The sequence below is a fragment of the Hyperoodon ampullatus genome (genome assembly GCF_949752795.1).
Source record: "Hyperoodon ampullatus genome assembly, chromosome: 7".
In the NCBI taxonomy this organism is placed as follows: Eukaryota; Metazoa; Chordata; class Mammalia; order Artiodactyla; family Ziphiidae; genus Hyperoodon; species Hyperoodon ampullatus.
The window spans coordinates 72,100,432-72,118,903 of record NC_136920.1 but is presented as its reverse complement, the minus strand read 5'-3'; the positions used below and the strand labels follow the sequence as shown (position 1 = coordinate 72,118,903).

Below are 18,472 nucleotides of genomic sequence, written 5' to 3'. Positions count from 1 at the left end.
TGTGGCCTCTCCCGTTGCAGAGCGCAGGCTCCGGATGCGCAGGCTCAGCGGCCATGGCTCACGGGCCTAGCCGCTCCGCGGCATGTGGGATCTTCCCAGACCAGGGCACGAACCCGTGTCCCCTGCATCGGCAGGTGGACTCTCAACCACTGCGCCACCAGGGAAGCCCGATTACACTGATTTTTGAGTAGTCTGCCTTAACTCTCTTTTTCCCATGAGCTCTGTTATTTGTAGTAGCGATTTTTCTAGAACTCAAGGCTGGCCACTTCCCCATGTACATATCACATTCTAGCAGAAAGGGCTCTGCTACATTATAAAAGCAGTAAATTAATAAAGGAATTGTTGTCCTGAATTTTCAGTTTAATTTTCTGACAAAATCTTCTTGTTTGCCATGGTTATGGAAATCCATTACAACTCTTGAAATTTATACGCTGTGTTCTCATTCACTCAAGTTTTAATTGAGAATGTTCCCATTTTAATTTTAAAGGAAATTTACATTTGAAATTTGTGCTAAATCAAGTATTTTTACGTAGTAAGTCAAAACACCTCTAAATGAACTCTGCTGCTTGGCTGTGCTTGGGTAGTGAATTTATCTTCCTAAATGTTGCACACAAATTTTGATCAGACATAAACTTAACTTTTGAAGGACTGTCAGGGTGTTTGTACAAGTTTATTAACATAGAAAATGCCCACTAACTCCTAAAACTCATTCTCTTACATAAAGAACCACATGCTGTCTTGGAATTTGAGACCTAAGTTGAATATATAGAATTCCTGGTTTATTAGAGGAGTCCCAAATGGGCTTGATATCTTCATTTTCTTAAAACAAAGCCTAGTTCTTTAATTTCATTCAGCTGTTAACTTTCTGAAGTGTTCATTTCTGGAAGATTTTGAATGGAAATGTCTTTAGCGTTCCATTCTTATTGACTGATACAAACTACAGCCTATTTCCACTTTTTTTTTTTTCCATCTACACATGTTTTTATTTTTATTCAACTATAAGCAAATAGCAGAATTAACATAACATTCAGCAACTCCAGACCAGCTTTTCTTACACCGACGAGTGATCAATTTAACACGCACAGACTTGCGGATTTCTGATGACCTCTCACTCAGCCCTGCAGCTCATCTAGATGGCCAAGCTTTAACAGCAAAGTGATTCTTTCCTTATTGCTTTTTCCAGTATTGCTCTTTAAAGGAGCCAGAGCGGGACACTGACAGCCAATAACCAGCCGAGATGTATCACGTTGGGGGCTAGTGGCCCCTGGTTGTCTTAGTGAGAGACAAGGCCCTGAAAACAAATGCCAGAAGATGCCGTCACACACAGCCCTGGGTTTGGGCTCACAAAGGCAGAGGCAATCAATCTTTTCTTTTTTTCAACCTCCCTTAAAGATTCTTTGATGCTCTGTTCTAATACTGCAGACCTGGTCTTTTTACCAGAATTTTTTTCCTCTTTAACATCTGGGTTGTTATTCTTATATTAACATTTTGATGACCCCATCCTAGTACCAAAGTATCCCCCACCAAAACGGAGTTCAAATTTGATCAAAACATAAACCCCCTAAAATTATAGAGGACAGGCAGAAGGAAAAGACACCCTAAACCTAAATCTTACTGCTCAGGCCTCGGGGCAGGGGGAAGGGAAGAAATCTACATGCACCACTAAACTGAAACACTGCTTGGGGACTCTGGGACGATGTCCATCTCCTGGCTTTCCTCTGCTTCCCAGACAGCTGCTCGTAGAGTTTGGGCACATAGTCATCCCATTTGGCCTGGTAACACGTGCCGGCCCCCGGAGCCCTGAGCTCATACTTTTTTTTTTTTTTTTGCTGTATGTGGGCCTCTCACTGTTGTGGCCTCTCCCGTTGCGGAGCACAGGCTCCGGACGCGCAGGCTCAGCGGCCATGGCTCATGGGCCCAGCCACTCCACGGCATGTGGGATCTTCCCGGACCGGGGCACGAACCCGTGTCCCCTGCATTGGCAGGTGGACTCCCAACCACTGCGCCACCAGGGAAGCCTGTGAGCTCATACTTTTTGCAGAAATTCGCCACCTTGAATCTGCCACCGTGGTCTCCAGATCGGTTGCTGAGAATGGGCTCATCACACTTCAGTGGCCTGTCCTGCTCATAAACCAGCCAGACGTAGTGGTGAAGGCCTGTGCCCTTGGGAGGCCCAGAGCCCACATAATCGGAGAGGACCGTGCCACTCCTGATGTCGTTGCCCTTCATGGTGACCACTAGGAAATGGTGCCATTTCCTGTATTTGGGGTCCTTCCTGCTGGGAGCATCCGGGTCTGTCAAGACCAAGGTATACAATTTACCTGGATGAAGGCCATCCCATGCAATGCTGGTGGGCCGGTTCTTCACCTGGGTGGATGTCAGCACTTTGCCCAGCTCGTCAGCCTCCGCCTCGCCATATTTGACCTGCAGTGGGTGCTGCGGCCTCTCATCCACTTCCTGCAGGCTCAAAGGCCCGGACCGCTTGTTGAGGTCCACGGGCATCACGGAGCCAAGAGAGGTGGACAGCAGGGAAAGCAGCGGGAGGACTTGCGCAGGGTAGTAGTCCAGACTCCCAGCCCTATTTCTACTTCTGAGCAAGTAAAACCAATGAACTTTAAAATAAGGCTTGGGACTTCCCTGGCGGTCCAGTGGTTAAAGATTGCGCTTCCAATGCAGGGGGTGCGGGGTAATCCCTGGTCAGGGAAGTAAGATCCCACATGACGTGCGGCCTGGCCAAAATTAAAAGGCTTAGTTGGCATTACTTTTATAGAGATAGAAATCCATACTTTAAAACTTTGTTACTGATATGATTTATTTTACCTCCATATTTTTGTACATATTTTCATAAAAATGTGTTTGTGCTATATTGCTATTTAGCATTTTGGGGATCGTTTACTTTTAAAATAAAAACCTCTTTTTCATTACAGAAAGGCCCAAATGGGACCAGTACTTTGCCAGCTGAAAGTTCTCTTCTACAAGAAATTGAAGTACAGAATGAGGAAGTGGCAGCTTTTTGTCAATCCATTACAAAGTAAGGAATTTTTCTTTATAAAGATTATTATTATTTTTTTTTATAACAAATTTAATCAGTTATACATATACATATGTTCCCATATCCCCTCCCTTTTGCGTCTCCCTCCCACCCTCCCTATCCCACCCCTCCAGGCGGTCACAAAGCACCGAGCTGATCTCCCTGTGCTATGCGGCTGCTTCCCACTAGCTATCTACCTTACGTTTGGTAGTGTATATATGTCCATGCCGCTCTTTCACTTTGTCACAGCTTACCCTTCCCCCTCCCCATATCCTCAAGTCCATTCTCTAGTAGGTCTGTGTCTTTATTCCTGTCTTACCCCTATGTTCTTCATGACATTTTTTTTTCTTAAATTCCATATATATGTGTCAGCATACAGTATTTGTCTTTCTCTTTCTGACTTACTTCACTCTGTATGACAGACTCTAGGTCCATCCACCTCATTACAAATAGCTCAATTTCATTTCTTTTTATGGCTGAGTAATATTCCATGGTATATATGTGCCACATCTTCTTTACCCATTCATCCGATGATGGACACTTAGGTTGTTTCCATCTCTGGGCTATTGTAAATAGGGCTGCTATGAACATTTTGGTACATGTCTCTTTTTGAATTATGGTTTTCTCAGGGTATATGCCCAGTAGTGGGATTGCTGGGTCATATGGTAGTTCTATTTGTAGTTTTTTAAGGAACCTCCATACCGTTCTCCATAGTGGCTGTACCAATTCACATTCCCACCAGCAGTGCAAGAGTGTTCCCTTTTTTCCACACCCTCTCCAGCATTTATTGTCTGTAGATTTTTTGATGATGGCCATTCTGACTGGTGTGAGATGATATCTCATTGTAGTTTTGATTTGCATTTCTCTAATGAGTAAAGATGTTGAGCATCCTTTCATGTGTTTGTTGGCAGTCTGTATATCTTCTGTGGAGAAATGTCTATTTAGGTCTTCTGCCCATTTTTGGATTGGGCTGTTTGTTTTTTTGTTATTGAGCTGCATGAGCTGCTTATAAATTTTGGAGATTAATCCTTTGTCAGTTGCTTCATTTGCAAATATTTTCTCCCATTCTGAGGGTTGTCTTTTGGTCTTGTTTATGGTTTCCTTTGCTGTGCAAAAGCTTTTAAGTTTCATTAGGTCCCATGTGTTTATTTTTGTCTTTATTTCCATTTCTCTAGGAGGTGGGTCAAAAAGGATCTTGCTGTGATTTATGTCATAGAGTGTTCTGCCTATGTTTTCCTCTAAGAGTTTGATAGTGTCTGGCCTTACATTTAGGTCTTTAATCCATTTTGAGCTTATTTTTGTGTATGGTGTTAGGGAGTGATCTAATCTCATACTTTTACATGTCCCTATCCAGTTTTCCCAGCACCACTTATTGAAGAGACTGTCCTTTCTCCACTGTACATTCCTGCCTCCTTTATCAAAGATAAGGTGACCATATGTGCGTGGGTTTATCTCTGGGCTTTCTATCCTGTTCCATTGATCTATCTTTCTGTTTTTGTGCCAGTACCATACTGTCTTGATTACTGTAGCTTTGTAGTATAGTCTGAAGTCAGGGAGCCTGATTCCTCCAGCTCCATTTTTCGTTCTCAAGTTTGCTTTGGCTATTTGGGGTCTTTTGTGTTTCCATACAAATTGTGAAATTTTTTGTTCTAGTTCTGTGAAAAATGCCAGTGGTAGTTTGATAGGGATTGCATTGAATCTGTAGATTGCTTTGGGTAGTAGAGTCATTTTCACAATGTTGATTCTTCCAATCCAAGAACATGGTACATCTCTCCATCTATTTGTATCATCTTTAATTTCTTTCATCAGTGTCTTATAATTTTCTGCATACAGGTCTTTTGTCTCCTTAGGTAGGCTTATTCCTAGATATTTTATTCTTTTTGTTGCAGTGGTAAATGGGAGTGTTTCCTTGATTTCACTTTCAGATTTTTCATCATTAGTATATAGGAATGCCAGAGATTTCTGTGCATTAATTTTGTATCCTGATACTTTACCACATTCATTGATTAGCTCTAGTAGTTTTCTGGTAGCATCTTTAGGATTCTCTATGTATAGTATCATGTCATCTGCAAACAGTGACAGCTTTACTTCTTCTTTTCCGATTTGGATTCCTTTTATTTCCTTTTCTTCTCTGATTGCTGTGGCTAAAACTTCCAAAACTATGTTGAATAAGAGTGGTGAGAGTGGGCAACCTTGTCTTGTTCCTGATCTTTTTATTAAGTAATTTTAAAAAATCTATCTTAACCAGATTAGTGCTACTAATTCTAAAATTTTTTAAGTTTTAACTATTTTCTCCCTGTGGCTAAAATGTCAAAACAATCAGTTAATTGGTACATTAACACAAACTACAGTTGAACCTGTTAGTGTTCTGAGTATTTAGAAGAAAAAATTGAGGTCAGACAGTAGATTTCTGATACTCTATTACTGAGGGAGAATATGGCTTAAACATAGAAGTTTCATTAGAATTAGAAAATGCCTTTTTTTTTTTTTGCGGTACGCGGGCCTCTCACTGTTGTGGCCTCTCCTGTTGCGGAGCTCAGGCTCCGGACGCACAGGCTCAGCGGTCATGGCTCACGGGCCCAGCCGCTCCGTGGCATGTGGGATCTTCCCGGACCGGGGCACGAACCCATGTCCCCTGCATCGGCAGGCGGACTCTCAACCACTGCGCCACCAGGGAAGCCCAGAAAATGCCTTTTTTTTTTTTTTTTTTTGGCTGTGCTGGGTCTTCATTGCTGCACATGTTGAGGTGCGTGGGTTTCTCACTGCAGTGGCTTCTCTTATTGCGGAGCACGGGTTCTAGGCGCACAGGCTCAGTAGTTGTGGCGCGCGGGCCCTACAGCGCACAGGCTTCAGTAGTTGTGGCGTGCAGGCTTAGTTGCTCCAATGTGAGATCTTCCCGGACCAGGGATCAAACCCGTATCCCCTGCGTTGGCAGGTGGATTCTTAACCACTGGACCACCAGGGAAGTCCCTGCCTTTTTTTCCTTTATAGGGAAACTTAGTTTTGGCATAAGCTTTCTAGCATTCAAAATATTGTCCTACTTAGAATTAAGAGATGATATAACAAGCAAGATTAGAGGAGCAAATATATTTTCTGAAGGTTAGAAAAATGCATTTCTAAAATGTTCTTTTAATCCTAAATGTGTCCAGTGTTCTTAATACACGAAGAAACTGAGACTCAGAGAAGTTACCTACCAAAGTTTACTCAGCTAGTCTGTAACAGAGCCAGGTCTCCATTACCTCTGGTTCGGTGTGTTTTCTTTCCATCATATCACTGTATTAGTGAGGACTTCTGTTCTGAGTGCAAGAAACCCATCTTAAACTAGCATAAATCAAGGAAGGTTATGTATTGATTCACAAACCCGTATAGCAGAAAGAGGGAGGATGGGGCAGAGCTCAGTGACAGCCAGATCCAGGAATTCACACACTGTAATTGATCCCTACTCCCTTTGGACTCTTCTTCTTCCTCCCTTTTCTCCCTGGGCCCTTTCACCATGCATGTTGGCTTCTACTACAGATGGAGTCTTGAAGGCAGGGAATATAGCCACTGATAGCTTAGACTTTGATATTCTAATGGTCTTGTTAGCAGAAAGGAAAGAGGCCTTTCAGTCAGCACCAGATAGAAAAATCCCACGGAAGGAGGGAGTGGAACAACAAACATTGTGGCCAACTGGATGAGATCTGTTATCAAAAGAAGGAAAAGTAGGGACTTCCTTGGTGGCACAGTGGTTAAGAATCTGCCTGCCAATGCAGGGAACACAGGTTCGATCCCTAGTCCGGGAAGATCCCACATGCCACGGAGCAACTAAGCTGTGAGCCACAACTGCTGAGCCTGCATGCCACAACTACTGAAGCCCACACACCTAGAGCCCATGCTCCACAACAAGAGAAGCCACCGCAATGAGAAGCCTACCCACCGCAACGAAGAGTAGCCCCCGCTCACGGCAACTAGAGAGAGCCCGTGTGCAACAACAAAGACCCAACGCAGCCAAAAACAAACAAACAAATAAATAAACAAATTTATTTTTTAAAAAAAGAAGGAAAAGTAGATCACTACTGGGAGATTTATTCTGAATCCAGTATTTTCCCCAGTGTGGTTTAAGCAAAGCAGAGTTTGGGGTTCCCAGATCATTTTCGAGTATATTCATCATTTTTATGATATGGGACTTATTAACATTTAACTAGACTTTCTAGACTATTGGTAACATTTCATTAAAATTCTATCTTCCTGTGTGTCACCTTTTAACCAGCATTCCTTTTCTTCAGGATACCTTAGGGGAAAAAAAAGAAGAAAAATATCAGTAGAGTCACTTTTTCTTTCCTGAAAAGGTTACCCTTAACTGTGTTTTTTAAAACTCATATTTTTCAGTAGATGTTTAAAATAGAAGAGACATTTAGGTGACTGAGAATGCAAATTGCATGTATTAGAAATTACCTGTGCCTTTGTTCCATTATACCATTATGTATGTGTGGTTAACAGTTTGGAAATAATCTTTTATCTTAATGGTTTGGTATTAATCTGATATGTATTTTATCTTAATGGTTTGGTATTAATCTGATATGTGTTCATCGAGTTTTTAAAATTTTCTTTCCAAACAAGCCTTGTCTATTAGACTGTGTTGAGTGACTATTGCATTTAAGCTTTGCATGTTGAGAAATTAGGCTCTCTGTGATCTGCCTTTTTTTCTGCATTTGAATCTTAGTGTTATTTACACAAACTCTGCCACTAAACTAAAATGATCATTTTTATTTATGTGTGCACGTGTGCACGCACACACACACAAAAATGGCTTATGTAAAATTAAAACCTCAGATGAACTAGAGAGAATGAATTCTTTTTGTAATTTATTTCTGTTAGAGTGGGATTGCAACAAATGTTTCAGAGAAGTAAGAGGCAGAGGTGTTTTTGAAGCCATGTTCTAGAAAATTCTTTCATTCCCCTCTGACCTTGGAGATTGGAGTCAGGAGAAGTCTTGATGTCTTGAAGAAATTAATGTCACTTTCTTTTTTTCCAGTGTGCAGATTTTAAAAACAAGTATTTATACTCTTAGTCAATGCTTCATTTTTTGAAATCTCCTAAAATGATTAATTTAATTATTTAAATTCAGCTATGACATTAGTGTAAGATTGTCAGGACGATATTTGTTTACAGATAAGCCTACTTCTAGGCCTTGTTTTTTTTGCTTCTGTGAAATCAGGGAGTTGGACTAGTGATCTCAAGGGTCACTTTCAGTTTAAAGTTCTGTAAAATACTTTGAATTAGGGCATTTAATTATTACTGCATTTTTTTTGTTTTTATTTCTTTTTTTTTCTTTCCTTTCACACTCATCATAATTGACAAAACTTGCTGTATCTACTAGTTACATAGGTCCAGAGAAAGTTCTCAGAGGAATGTTAGATACCAGTGGAAATTTTTGCTGCTTCATTTGTGGTCTCCTAGGGTAAGATGAAAAACTACACTTTACACTTGTCATTCTGAATAGCCTTTAATTTCCTTTCCTCATGTATGGTTCCAATCTAATATTTATATTCTACAAAAGTGTCTTGATCCCAAGGATTCCCTATAGGTTTTCACCTCTGCATTTAGTTAATTTTATTCTAAACGACGCTGACTCAAGTTTCTTATAAAGTAGTGTCAATTCAATTAAAAACCCTCATTTTTAAAAATAAATTTATTTATTTTTATTTTTTATTTATTTTTGGCTGCATTGGGTCTTTGTTGCTGTGTGCGGGCTTTCTCTAGTTGTGGTGAGCGGGGGCTACTCTTTGTTGTGGTGCGCAGTCTTCTCATTGCCGTGGCTTCTCTTGTTGCGGAGCATGGGCTCTGGGTGCACGGGCTTCAGTAGTTGTGGCTCACGGGCTCTAGAGCACAGGCTCAGTAATTGTGGCGCACGGGCTTAGTTGCTCCACGGCATGTGGGATCTTCCCGGGCCAGGGCTCGAACCCGCGTCCCCTGCATTGGCAGGTGGATTCTTAACCACTGTGCCACCAGGGAAGCCCCAAACCCTCATTTTTATATGTAACTTTTTATCACTAGAATTTTTGTCCAGTAAATTCTTGTTTTCTGAACTGTCATCAGGAATTTCTGATTTTCCTTTTACCATCCTTAAGGATTTCTGAAAATTGAAGGCTTCCTTGGATATAGATAAAGTTCTTTAGCGTTTTATATATTAGTTATCTACGTGATTTGCTGTAAGTATCTTATTTCATATGGTATTTCTTGTTTCATAGGAAACAAGAATACCAAGTATGTGAGAAACAATAAAAAATCTTAGGCTGGGTCCTGTGAAGGTCTTGTCATTGTGTTATAGAGGGGTAAGCTTGGCAACAATCAAATATTTGAAGGTAATGTGTCCATATCTAAAGGTGCATTTCCAACATCAATTTAAGTTTATTACTTTGTATTACCTTTTTTTTCAATTACATTTCTTTTTAATACTGGATCCTTTGTGGCACTTAAGATCACAGTGCAGAAACCAGATTTATTCATTTATTCATTTATTTGACGAGATGCTTATAAAGCTTACCATGTACTAGACACTGTTCTGAGTGTCCTTATAAACTTAATTCACATAATTCTCACAACCCCATGAAGTTAGTAGTAGTATTATCCCCAGTTTATAGAAGAGGAAACTGAAGCAACAAGGAGATTCAATAACTTGCCTAAGATTACACAGCTAGTCAGTAGTACAATCAGGATTTAAACTTGGGAAGTCTGACTCTAGCGGTAGTGCACAAATAGTTACACTTGCTGCCTGCCTCTCCAGAAGCTTTCTTATTGTCAACTTAAACTATTTTATTCTGTTCCTATAACTTGATTATTTTTTTTTTTTGTGGTATGCGGGCCTCTCATAACTTGATTATTTTAATCTCTATAGAAGTGAATAGATAAAACTTCCAGCATTCGTTCCCTTTATAGCCCTGTGAAAAGCAGATGGGAGAAGTGGAATTTGTCTTCTAACTTCCAGAAGAAAGTCAGTTAAAGGAAGCCCACAGGTTTAAAGAAGGCATCAAATCCTCCTTTGTCTTCAGATAATAGAAGTGCTATCTGGAGATTAGCCATACACCTGGCTTATATATTTAAATTTAAAGTATTTTGCTACTATGAATACCAAGAATACTTCACAGGCAATTTTTTTGCCATTCCCTAAGTCTTAGAAATCACTTTGAGGGAATAAGGGCCTCATAGCACTGTAAAAACCCATTGTCTATGTTTTTCTATCATGCTGACAACCAAAAACAGTGTGTAGGAAAAAGGATGTCAGAAAAAAAGATTTTAAAAAGACAACAAACTTTTCATCCCTCTGGCAGTTACAATTTAGGGCTATCACCTGTATTGTCAATGGTTCATTAAAAATGTACATTTAGTGAAATTATACTGTTTAGCCAAAAATCTGAAGCAGAGAACCTCATTTAATGCTGTGTATCCAGTGTGTGTTTTGCTGATGTTGATAGTGTTACCAGAGCTGTCCTGGCAGTACTTAATCTCTTTCCTTGGATTCTGTTTATTTAAAAGGCAAATGGTGGTGTTTTGGAGTTTTGACAGGGGTCCATTCATTGTATTTCTCCTGAGCTGCTCTAGAATTGGACAATAACAGAATTGAATGGCTATAAGCATGCAAAGCCTTGTTCAGGGCTCTCAAGTGCAGCTTTCAAAAAAAGAATTTAATTTCTTGTTTTTTGTGAATAGATTGAAGGCCAGCTTTCCATATACCAATCACTGCACAAATCCAGGCTATTTGTTAAGTCCAGTCACAGTGCAAAGAAACATATGTGGAGAAAATGCTAGCGTGAAGGTCTCCATTGAAATTGAAGGATTTCAGCTACCAGTTACCTTTACATGCGATGGTAGGTTCATAGTTCCCCAACGATCTTGTTTTGTTCTGATTAGGGAGAAAATGTTTAAAATGTTAATGTTATCATTCTTTTAATAAACTGACTCTGTTATCATTAGGTATCCTTTAAAAATCTGTGTGTGTGTGCGTGTGTGTGTGTGTGTGTGTGTGTGTGTGTTAAAATACTTAACATGCATTAGTTATCCTTTTCCAGAAATTGGTGTTCATATGGATAGTTTTCTGGTTTGGTTAGAGAAAAACCAGTTTACTTTTATAACTACATATTTCTCTGAAAGATGCTAAGTAATTTGGTTAATCAGTGGCTCTTGGCCAAAGCCCAAAAGCATTAGCTAGCAAGGCTAATTATAGTCCTATCCTTTATATTCTAAAGGAAGACTTATTCTTTTTAAACATACCTTAAATTTTGGTTTGGGGAATCGTATGCAATAAGAATTAATACTAAAATTGAAGGAAAGTAAGGTCAATAAGCTTCTTGATTGAAATAAGCATGGATAAGCATTGATAGCAAATGTTTTGATTTGTATCAAATTTTGACTTGATATATCAAGATCTGATTCATTTAAAAATATATCAGGGGCTTCCCTGGTGGCGCAGTGGTTGAGAGTCCGCCTGCCGATGCAGGGCACGCGGGTTCGTGCCCCGGTCCGGGAGGATCCCACATGCCGCGGAGCGGCTGGGCCTGTGGGCCGTGGCCGCTGAGCCTGCGCGACCGGAGCCTGTGCTCCGCAACGGGAGAGGCCACAGCGGTGAGAGGCCCGCGTACCACGCAAAAAAAAAAAAAAAAAAATATATCAAATGCCTATTGTTTGGTGCTTCATAAATGTGCACATTTATAGTGTACATCTCTTTTAAGAAATGTAACCATATTATAGTAGAAGTGCTTTGTGTGTTTAAATAATAACTGTTACAATACATATAAATGTGTTCAGAAATGTAGCTATTGTATTAGATAGAGGTTTTATGGCCTTTTCTGCCAAGCTGTTAATTTTCATGAATTCTGAATGTAGTCACTGTCTTCTAAGTTGAACATAAAAGCTCTAAGTATAGAAATAGGTTACTTTAGTTTTTAATGGTTTGTAATCTTAGTATCCAGCTATTGTGAAGAATGATAATTGAATAATACTTCCTACTTTCTATATTTTTATTCTTCATTGGATAATTTACCAGGCAAATGTCAAATGTTTAAAATGGTGATTCTTTTTCCTTATGATTTGGTTTAAATAATTGTTTGCTAGACACTGCTAAGTGCCATCCTTTTCGGAGGAGTCTGTAAAACAGAGGTGGCTTTCTTAGCTTAGATCTGTCCTGTCTAATACGATAACCACTAGCTACATGTGGCTATTGATTACTTGAAATATGACTAATATAGATTGAGATGTGCTATAAGTGTAAAATACACACTGGATTTCAAAGACTTACTTTGAAAAGAGAATGTAAGATATCCCATTAGTAATTTTGAAATACCAATTATATATTGAAATGATATTTTGGATATATTAGGTTAAATAAAATATATTATTGAAATTAGATTCATCTGTTTCTTTTTACTTTCTTCAACATGGCTACTAGAAAATTTTAAATTATATATGTGACCTGCATTATAGTTCTGTTATATAGTGCTGTTTTAGATTATAAGAAATACAGTCTGAATAGGTATATACTTAGAGTTGAATGTGTAAAATGAAAATGATGACTAACTCTTTTACAGTGAGTTCTACTGTAGAAATCATAATAATGCAAGCCCTTTGCTGGGTACATGATGACTTGAATCAAGTAGATGTTGGCAGCTATGTTCTTAAAGTTTGTGGTCAAGAGGAAGTGCTACAGAAGTAAGTGTTCATTTAATTATTGAGCAACATTTTTGGAAATTTCATTTTAATGGATTAAATTAGAAAATTTTCAAGTTAAATTTATAATCTAAAACCACATTGGGTCCTAGTGAATTGGTTTATTGGATCAGTTAACTTATATTAAGATATACGTTGTCTAAGACATCATGTCTAAGACAGTAGAGCATCTTGCCCTTAAGAAGCTGATAGTCTTAGATGGGAAGAATGGTGGGCAATTGGTTGACAAGTGAATTTAAAGTTGTTTTTCTTTCTGCAGAGAGGCAAGAGTTACATCATTATGGACTCCATTTTCCTTTTGTAGCATGCAGTATTACTTTATACACAGTGTTTAGCTGTGATTTCCTTTTAGTTGCCTGAAATAATCATTATATGAATCTTTTTCTGAACCTACTAGAAATGCTCTGTCCCTGGTTTTTTTCCGTGTTTGTCTTCATCTTCTTTCTTCTTTGCTTTAACTCTTCTCATGTAGAATTATTTCTCTATTTAAATGCTCACGCTTGGTTAAAAAAATCTCTGTATTTTACCATTCTCTTCAATTCCTGATGCAGATACAATTTACATTTTACTCTCACCTGTATAATTTCTAGTTTGAGGAGAATAACATTGATGAATAATTGATATATTTTAACAGTAATCATTGTCTTGGAAGTCATGAACATATTCAAAACTGTCGAAAATGGGACACAGAGATTAAACTACAACTTTTGACCTTCAGCGCAATGTGCCAAAATCTGGCCCGAACAGTAAGTGTGTACCCTATAACTGAATTGCATTTGGTTGAATCTAAATAATTTTAGATTAATTTAGATATTAATTATTAAATATTAATTTTAGATTAATATTAGTTTAGATTAATATATAATTCTAAATAATTGCTAATCAGCCAATTTGCAATTTGTACGTGCTCTGAGAGTTTTGGGTTTGACTGGGAGTGAGGCACTCTTTATCCCCTATGGGATAAAGCAGATGTGGGGAGAGTTTTAGCAGACGTGGAGGAGACTTTCAATCATGTTGATTTAGGTAGCATACTACTCAGAGTTGGAGGCATGTTTGAAAATCAAAGTGGAGGAATTATAAAAGTTTGGCTTGTAATAGTTTTACACAAGTTACACAATGAAAACATCAGGGTCAGTCAAGGAGAAATGAGGAAGAAGAAAGATTTTGAATTCTAAATATGGTTTTGGGGAGAAAAAGATCCACGTTGACCTTTGCACCAAACTGAGAAAAATACATTATTTTTCACAAAATGAAAACTAATTCTCTGTTTTAAAACTATAGTACTTTCTTTTGAGGTTAAAGCAAAATAGAATGCAAGAAATTAGGCCATTTTATTACTGTATAAACACTTGATGATTAACCTCTAAAGATAATCATTCATTTGGTAGAATTTTAGGAGGAAAAATACCAATGTTTTCTACTTTCTCTTTTCTTTATTTTCCTAGGTTTTGCTCCTATGTTAGGTAGAATTTATTTCACTTGGGTGGAAACTATTTCACAAAACTCAGTACATTTTAGCAATCATTAGTAACTTCTCTTTTCAGTTTCTTAAGGCATGATGTTTTTTTGAGTATTTTGAATAGTAAGGGTTATGGTTGAAGAGACCAGTGCCTTATTTATTGAAGGTAATGTAGAAGGAAATTTGATTATCATTATAAAAAATGCAGAAATTCAGGTGATCTCTTCTCATCTGGTTCCCACCCCACCTTCATTTGGCTGTCAGCCATCTTTAAAAGTGCTTTTAGCTCTCCATTCTCTCTCTATAGCACAGGCCTCGGTTCTCAAAAGTCACTTTCATTTCAAGAATTTATCATACGCTTAACCTTATTTAATTTGGCAATAGAAAGACCAAAGAATGGATTTCATTATTTGGTAAACATTTGTCTGTATGTTTATTTAGGCAGAAGATGATGAAACACCTGTGGATTTAAACAAACACCTGCATCAAATAGAAAAACCTTATAAAGAAGTCATGACAAGGTGTGGCATCTAAAACATTAATTTCAGGTTTTCAAACGTTACTTTTGGTTGTGAATGCACTTATTTTGGTGAATAAAATGATCATTTTTGCATATGGTATCTTTCAGCCACAATAACTGTTCTTTATTTCAGACATCCTGTTGAAGAACTTTTAGATTCTTATCACAACCAAGTGGAACTGGCTCTTCAAATTGAAGTAAGTCTTAATTCACATTTTGGCTTGATGATTTAAAGATTCTTTTCTCTGTACACTCTTAAATACTAATGTTGGAATTGGATTAAATATTTTAGAAGGACTATTTAAACTATATTCTTGAAGTTGATATTTGATAACTTGTTTTCTGACCCAACATATTAACAAAAATTCTCAGTAATGCTTGAGTTACCTGAGCTTTATTACTAAGAGGAACCTTCAATTCAAAAAGCATTTATTGAATGCTTGCTATATGCTAAATGCTGGAGTTATGAAAATGAATGACCTAATCCCCACCTACCAGGAACTTAAAACTAGCGAAGAAAGATTTAAACAGAATTTCAATATAGTAAATGTAGAATAGAGGTGTGTGTTGGCGTCCTTTGAGAGATTGATGAGGGGCACTTCTCCCAACTTGAAGGTTCAAGGAAGGCCTCTAAGAAGGGATGTTGCCAGAGCCAAGTCTTAAACAGTATGAGTTAGCTAGAAGATAGTTGGGAAGGGCATGTGAACAAAAGTACATAGGTGCGATACATATGTGGAAGTGTAAACACTTCTCTAATACAAAGTGTGAAGTGAAGGTTGAAAGATGAAATTGGAGATAGCCAGATATAAATTACCACCATATAATTCATGTGAAGGAGTTTTACTTTATTCTCCAGATCGGGGGCCATATCCAGTCCACTCTACATTCTTGTAAAGAAAAATTTGGGGGACACAGCCACATCCATTTGTTTGCATATTTTCTATGACTGCATTTGTGCTCTAATACTAAAGTTGAGTATTTGGGACAGAGACCATATGTCCTGCAAAGCCTGAACTATTTACTATTTTCATTTTACAGGAAAAGTTTCTTGACCCCTCCTGTAGCCATTCAAGGTGTTTTAAGCAGAGGGTAGGAAGTGGAGTGGGGTGGGGTGGGTGACTTGTTTAGTCTTGAGCTCTGAAGTCACTCTGGCCAAACTGTGGAAGTTAAATATAGGCTTGGCAGGATTGGTTTCAGGGACACTATTTGGAAAGTTTTTGATAGTAGTCCAGGTAAAAGACAGTGAGTGTGGTACAGGTAAAGAGGAGGGACTGATTAACAATATTTAGTAGATAAAATTGGTTAGATTTTGATAGGTAATGAGATGTAAGAGAAGAAGAAATAGTGTAGGATGACTTCCAGATTTCTAGCTACTGTTATACTTTTTATCAATATATAATTATGTTGATTTATCCAATAAATATTACTGAGTATCTCCTCTCAAGGCACTGTTGTAGGTGCTGAGGATGTGGCAGGGGACAAAAGAAACTGTAATCCTTGCCCTTTAGAGAATTTACATTCTAGTTAGAGGAAACAGACAATAAAATAAACTAGCAAGGTATATGTTATATCAGGTGGTAAGTGCTATTAGAGAAACATAGAGGAGGGTAATGTTGCAATTTCAAATAAGGTAATCAGAGAAGGCCTCATTGAGAAAATGAACTTGAGTAAAGAACTGGAGAAGGAGAGGAAGAAGCTACCTGGTTATCTGGGGGAGAAGTGTGCCTGGTATATATAAGGTCTGCTAGGCTAGAATAGAGTGAGGAAGGGGGCAAGAGTGGAAACAAATCAATGAGGAAGATTTTTTGCTAGTCACAGGAGAGAGAATGATGGCTTGGACCAGAAGTGATGAGACGGGGTTGAATTCTGTGATAATTTTGAAGTTAATGCTAGGAGGATTTACCAATAGATTGGATGTGGAGCATGAGAGAGAGAGAGAAGCATAATTCCAAGGTTTTCTACCTGAGCATTTGGAAATTTGGAGTTGCTTTTAGTGAGATGTAGAAAACTGAGAGAAGAACAGGTTTGTGGGGAAGATCTGAGCTCAGTTTTGAACATTATGTTTGAGATGACTATTATTCATCCAAGTAGTGATATTGAGTAGGCAGTTGGATATGTCTGGAATTTAATGGAGGAGATCCAGGCTGGAGATAATAAACTGGGGAATCATCAGAATATAAATATTTTGCAGCCATAAAACTGGATGAGATCACCAAGAAAACCACTGCAGGTAGAGAAAAAAAAAAAGTTCAAGGATGGAGACATGGGTATACTCCCATCTTAAAATAAAACAAAAAATCCACATCCCCCTGCAGCAATCACCCTACTTCTCTATTCTCCTTATAGCAAAACTTGAAAGTTAATCTGTTTTTTCTGCTTACACTTCCTCTCTTCTCATTCTCTTATGAACCCACTCCAACCAGGCTTTCATTCTCAATGGGTCTCTGAAACTGCACTTAAGATCATCAAGGACTTCAATGATCATGATTCCAGTAATAAGTTCTTAGTCTTTCTTTTTCTCAACTGTTCTGTTGTGTTTGATAGAGTTGATCGTTTCTTCCTTCTTGAAACACTCACATGGCTTCTGGGATACCACATTCTTGGTTCTCCTACTTCCAGTGTCTGCTCCGTTTTCACTCTTACTTGTGGCTTTGGAGCTCCTTATGATCTCCTTATCTTCCTGACCTGTGTAACATTAGAATGCCCAGGGTGCTCAGTTCTAGGACCTCTTTTCTTCTCTCTCTATTCACATCATAGGTGATCTCATTTAATCTCATGTCCTTAAATACCCTACATATGTTGATCATCACTTCAGATTCAAATGTCTGTTACTTGATATTTTTTATATGAATGTCTGACATCTCAAATTTAAGATATATGAACCTGAATTTTTATGCTACCCTTCATATCTATTCATCAGTCTTCCCCTTCTTAATAAATGGCAACTCTGTCCTTCCATTTGCTCAGGCCAAAATCTTGTAGTCATATTTTATTTCTCAAGAAAAAGATATTTCACATCCCATATGCAGTCTCATTCCTGTCCGCTCTGCCTCGAAAATACATTCAGAATGTGACCACCCTTCATCACTACCAAAACTATACTCCTGGTCAGCTATAGTAGTTAACAGCAGTTCCTTACTGGTCTTCCAGCTTCTACCTGTCCTTCTATAGCCTGTCTTCAATAGGCAACCGAAATTATCTTTTAAAAATAAATCACTAAATGCAATGTGGTATCCTGGATTGTATCTTAGAAGAGGAAAAATACATTAGTGGAAAAACTGGTGAAATCTGAAGAAAGCCTGCAGTTTAGGTAATAGTAATTTAATGAGTGTTAATGTTTTAGTTTTGACAAATTTAACATGGTTATGTAAGAAGTTACTTAACCCAGTTTCCTTTAATGTTGAGTGAGAACTCTCTTCACTATTCTTGCAACTTTTCTGTGAATCTAAAATTGTTCCAAAATTTAAAAATTATTTTAAAAAATGAATATAGGGCTTCCCTGGTGGCGCAGTGGTTGAGAGTCCGCCTGCCGATGCAGGGGACACGGGTTCGTGCCCCAGTCCGGGAAGATCCCACATGCCGCGGAGCGGCTGGGCCCGTGTGCCATGGCCGCTGAGCCTGCGCGTCCGGAGCCTGTGCTCCACAGCGGGAGAGGCCACAACAGTGAGAGGCCCGCATACCGCAAAAAAAAAAAAAAAAAAAAAAAGAATATAATCACAGAAAGCAAATGTAAAATAAGAGAAAATCAAAGCCAAAAGAT

At 38.4% G+C, this 18,472-nt stretch overlaps 2 protein-coding genes across 3 annotated transcripts in view; one reads left to right on the top strand and one right to left on the bottom strand.

Moving 5' to 3' along the window:
* Positions 1-18,472, top strand: part of PIK3C2A (phosphatidylinositol-4-phosphate 3-kinase catalytic subunit type 2 alpha) — a gene marked incomplete at both ends in the record, with an annotated part of 75,480 nt that overhangs the window by 15,721 nt on the left and 41,287 nt on the right. For both annotated transcript variants that reach the window (XM_079708576.1, XM_079708575.1), the window contains 6 exons: positions 2,928-3,031; positions 10,721-10,878; positions 12,595-12,715; positions 13,368-13,479; positions 14,634-14,713; positions 14,846-14,909. In XM_079708576.1, the coding sequence (XP_079564702.1) occupies positions 2,928-3,031; positions 10,721-10,878; positions 12,595-12,715; positions 13,368-13,479; positions 14,634-14,713; positions 14,846-14,909 (639 nt within the window). The remainder of the gene's footprint in view (positions 1-2,927; positions 3,032-10,720; positions 10,879-12,594; positions 12,716-13,367; positions 13,480-14,633; positions 14,714-14,845; positions 14,910-18,472) is intronic.
* LOC307056573 (phosphatidylethanolamine-binding protein 1-like) lies at positions 1,113-2,502 on the bottom strand (the record flags this gene model as incomplete). The annotated part of the gene is made up of 3 exons (XM_079709417.1): positions 1,113-1,291; positions 1,655-1,805; positions 2,026-2,502. The coding sequence occupies 3 exons, from the start codon at positions 2,500-2,502 to the stop codon at positions 1,113-1,115; spliced, it is 807 nt and encodes a 268-aa protein (XP_079565543.1).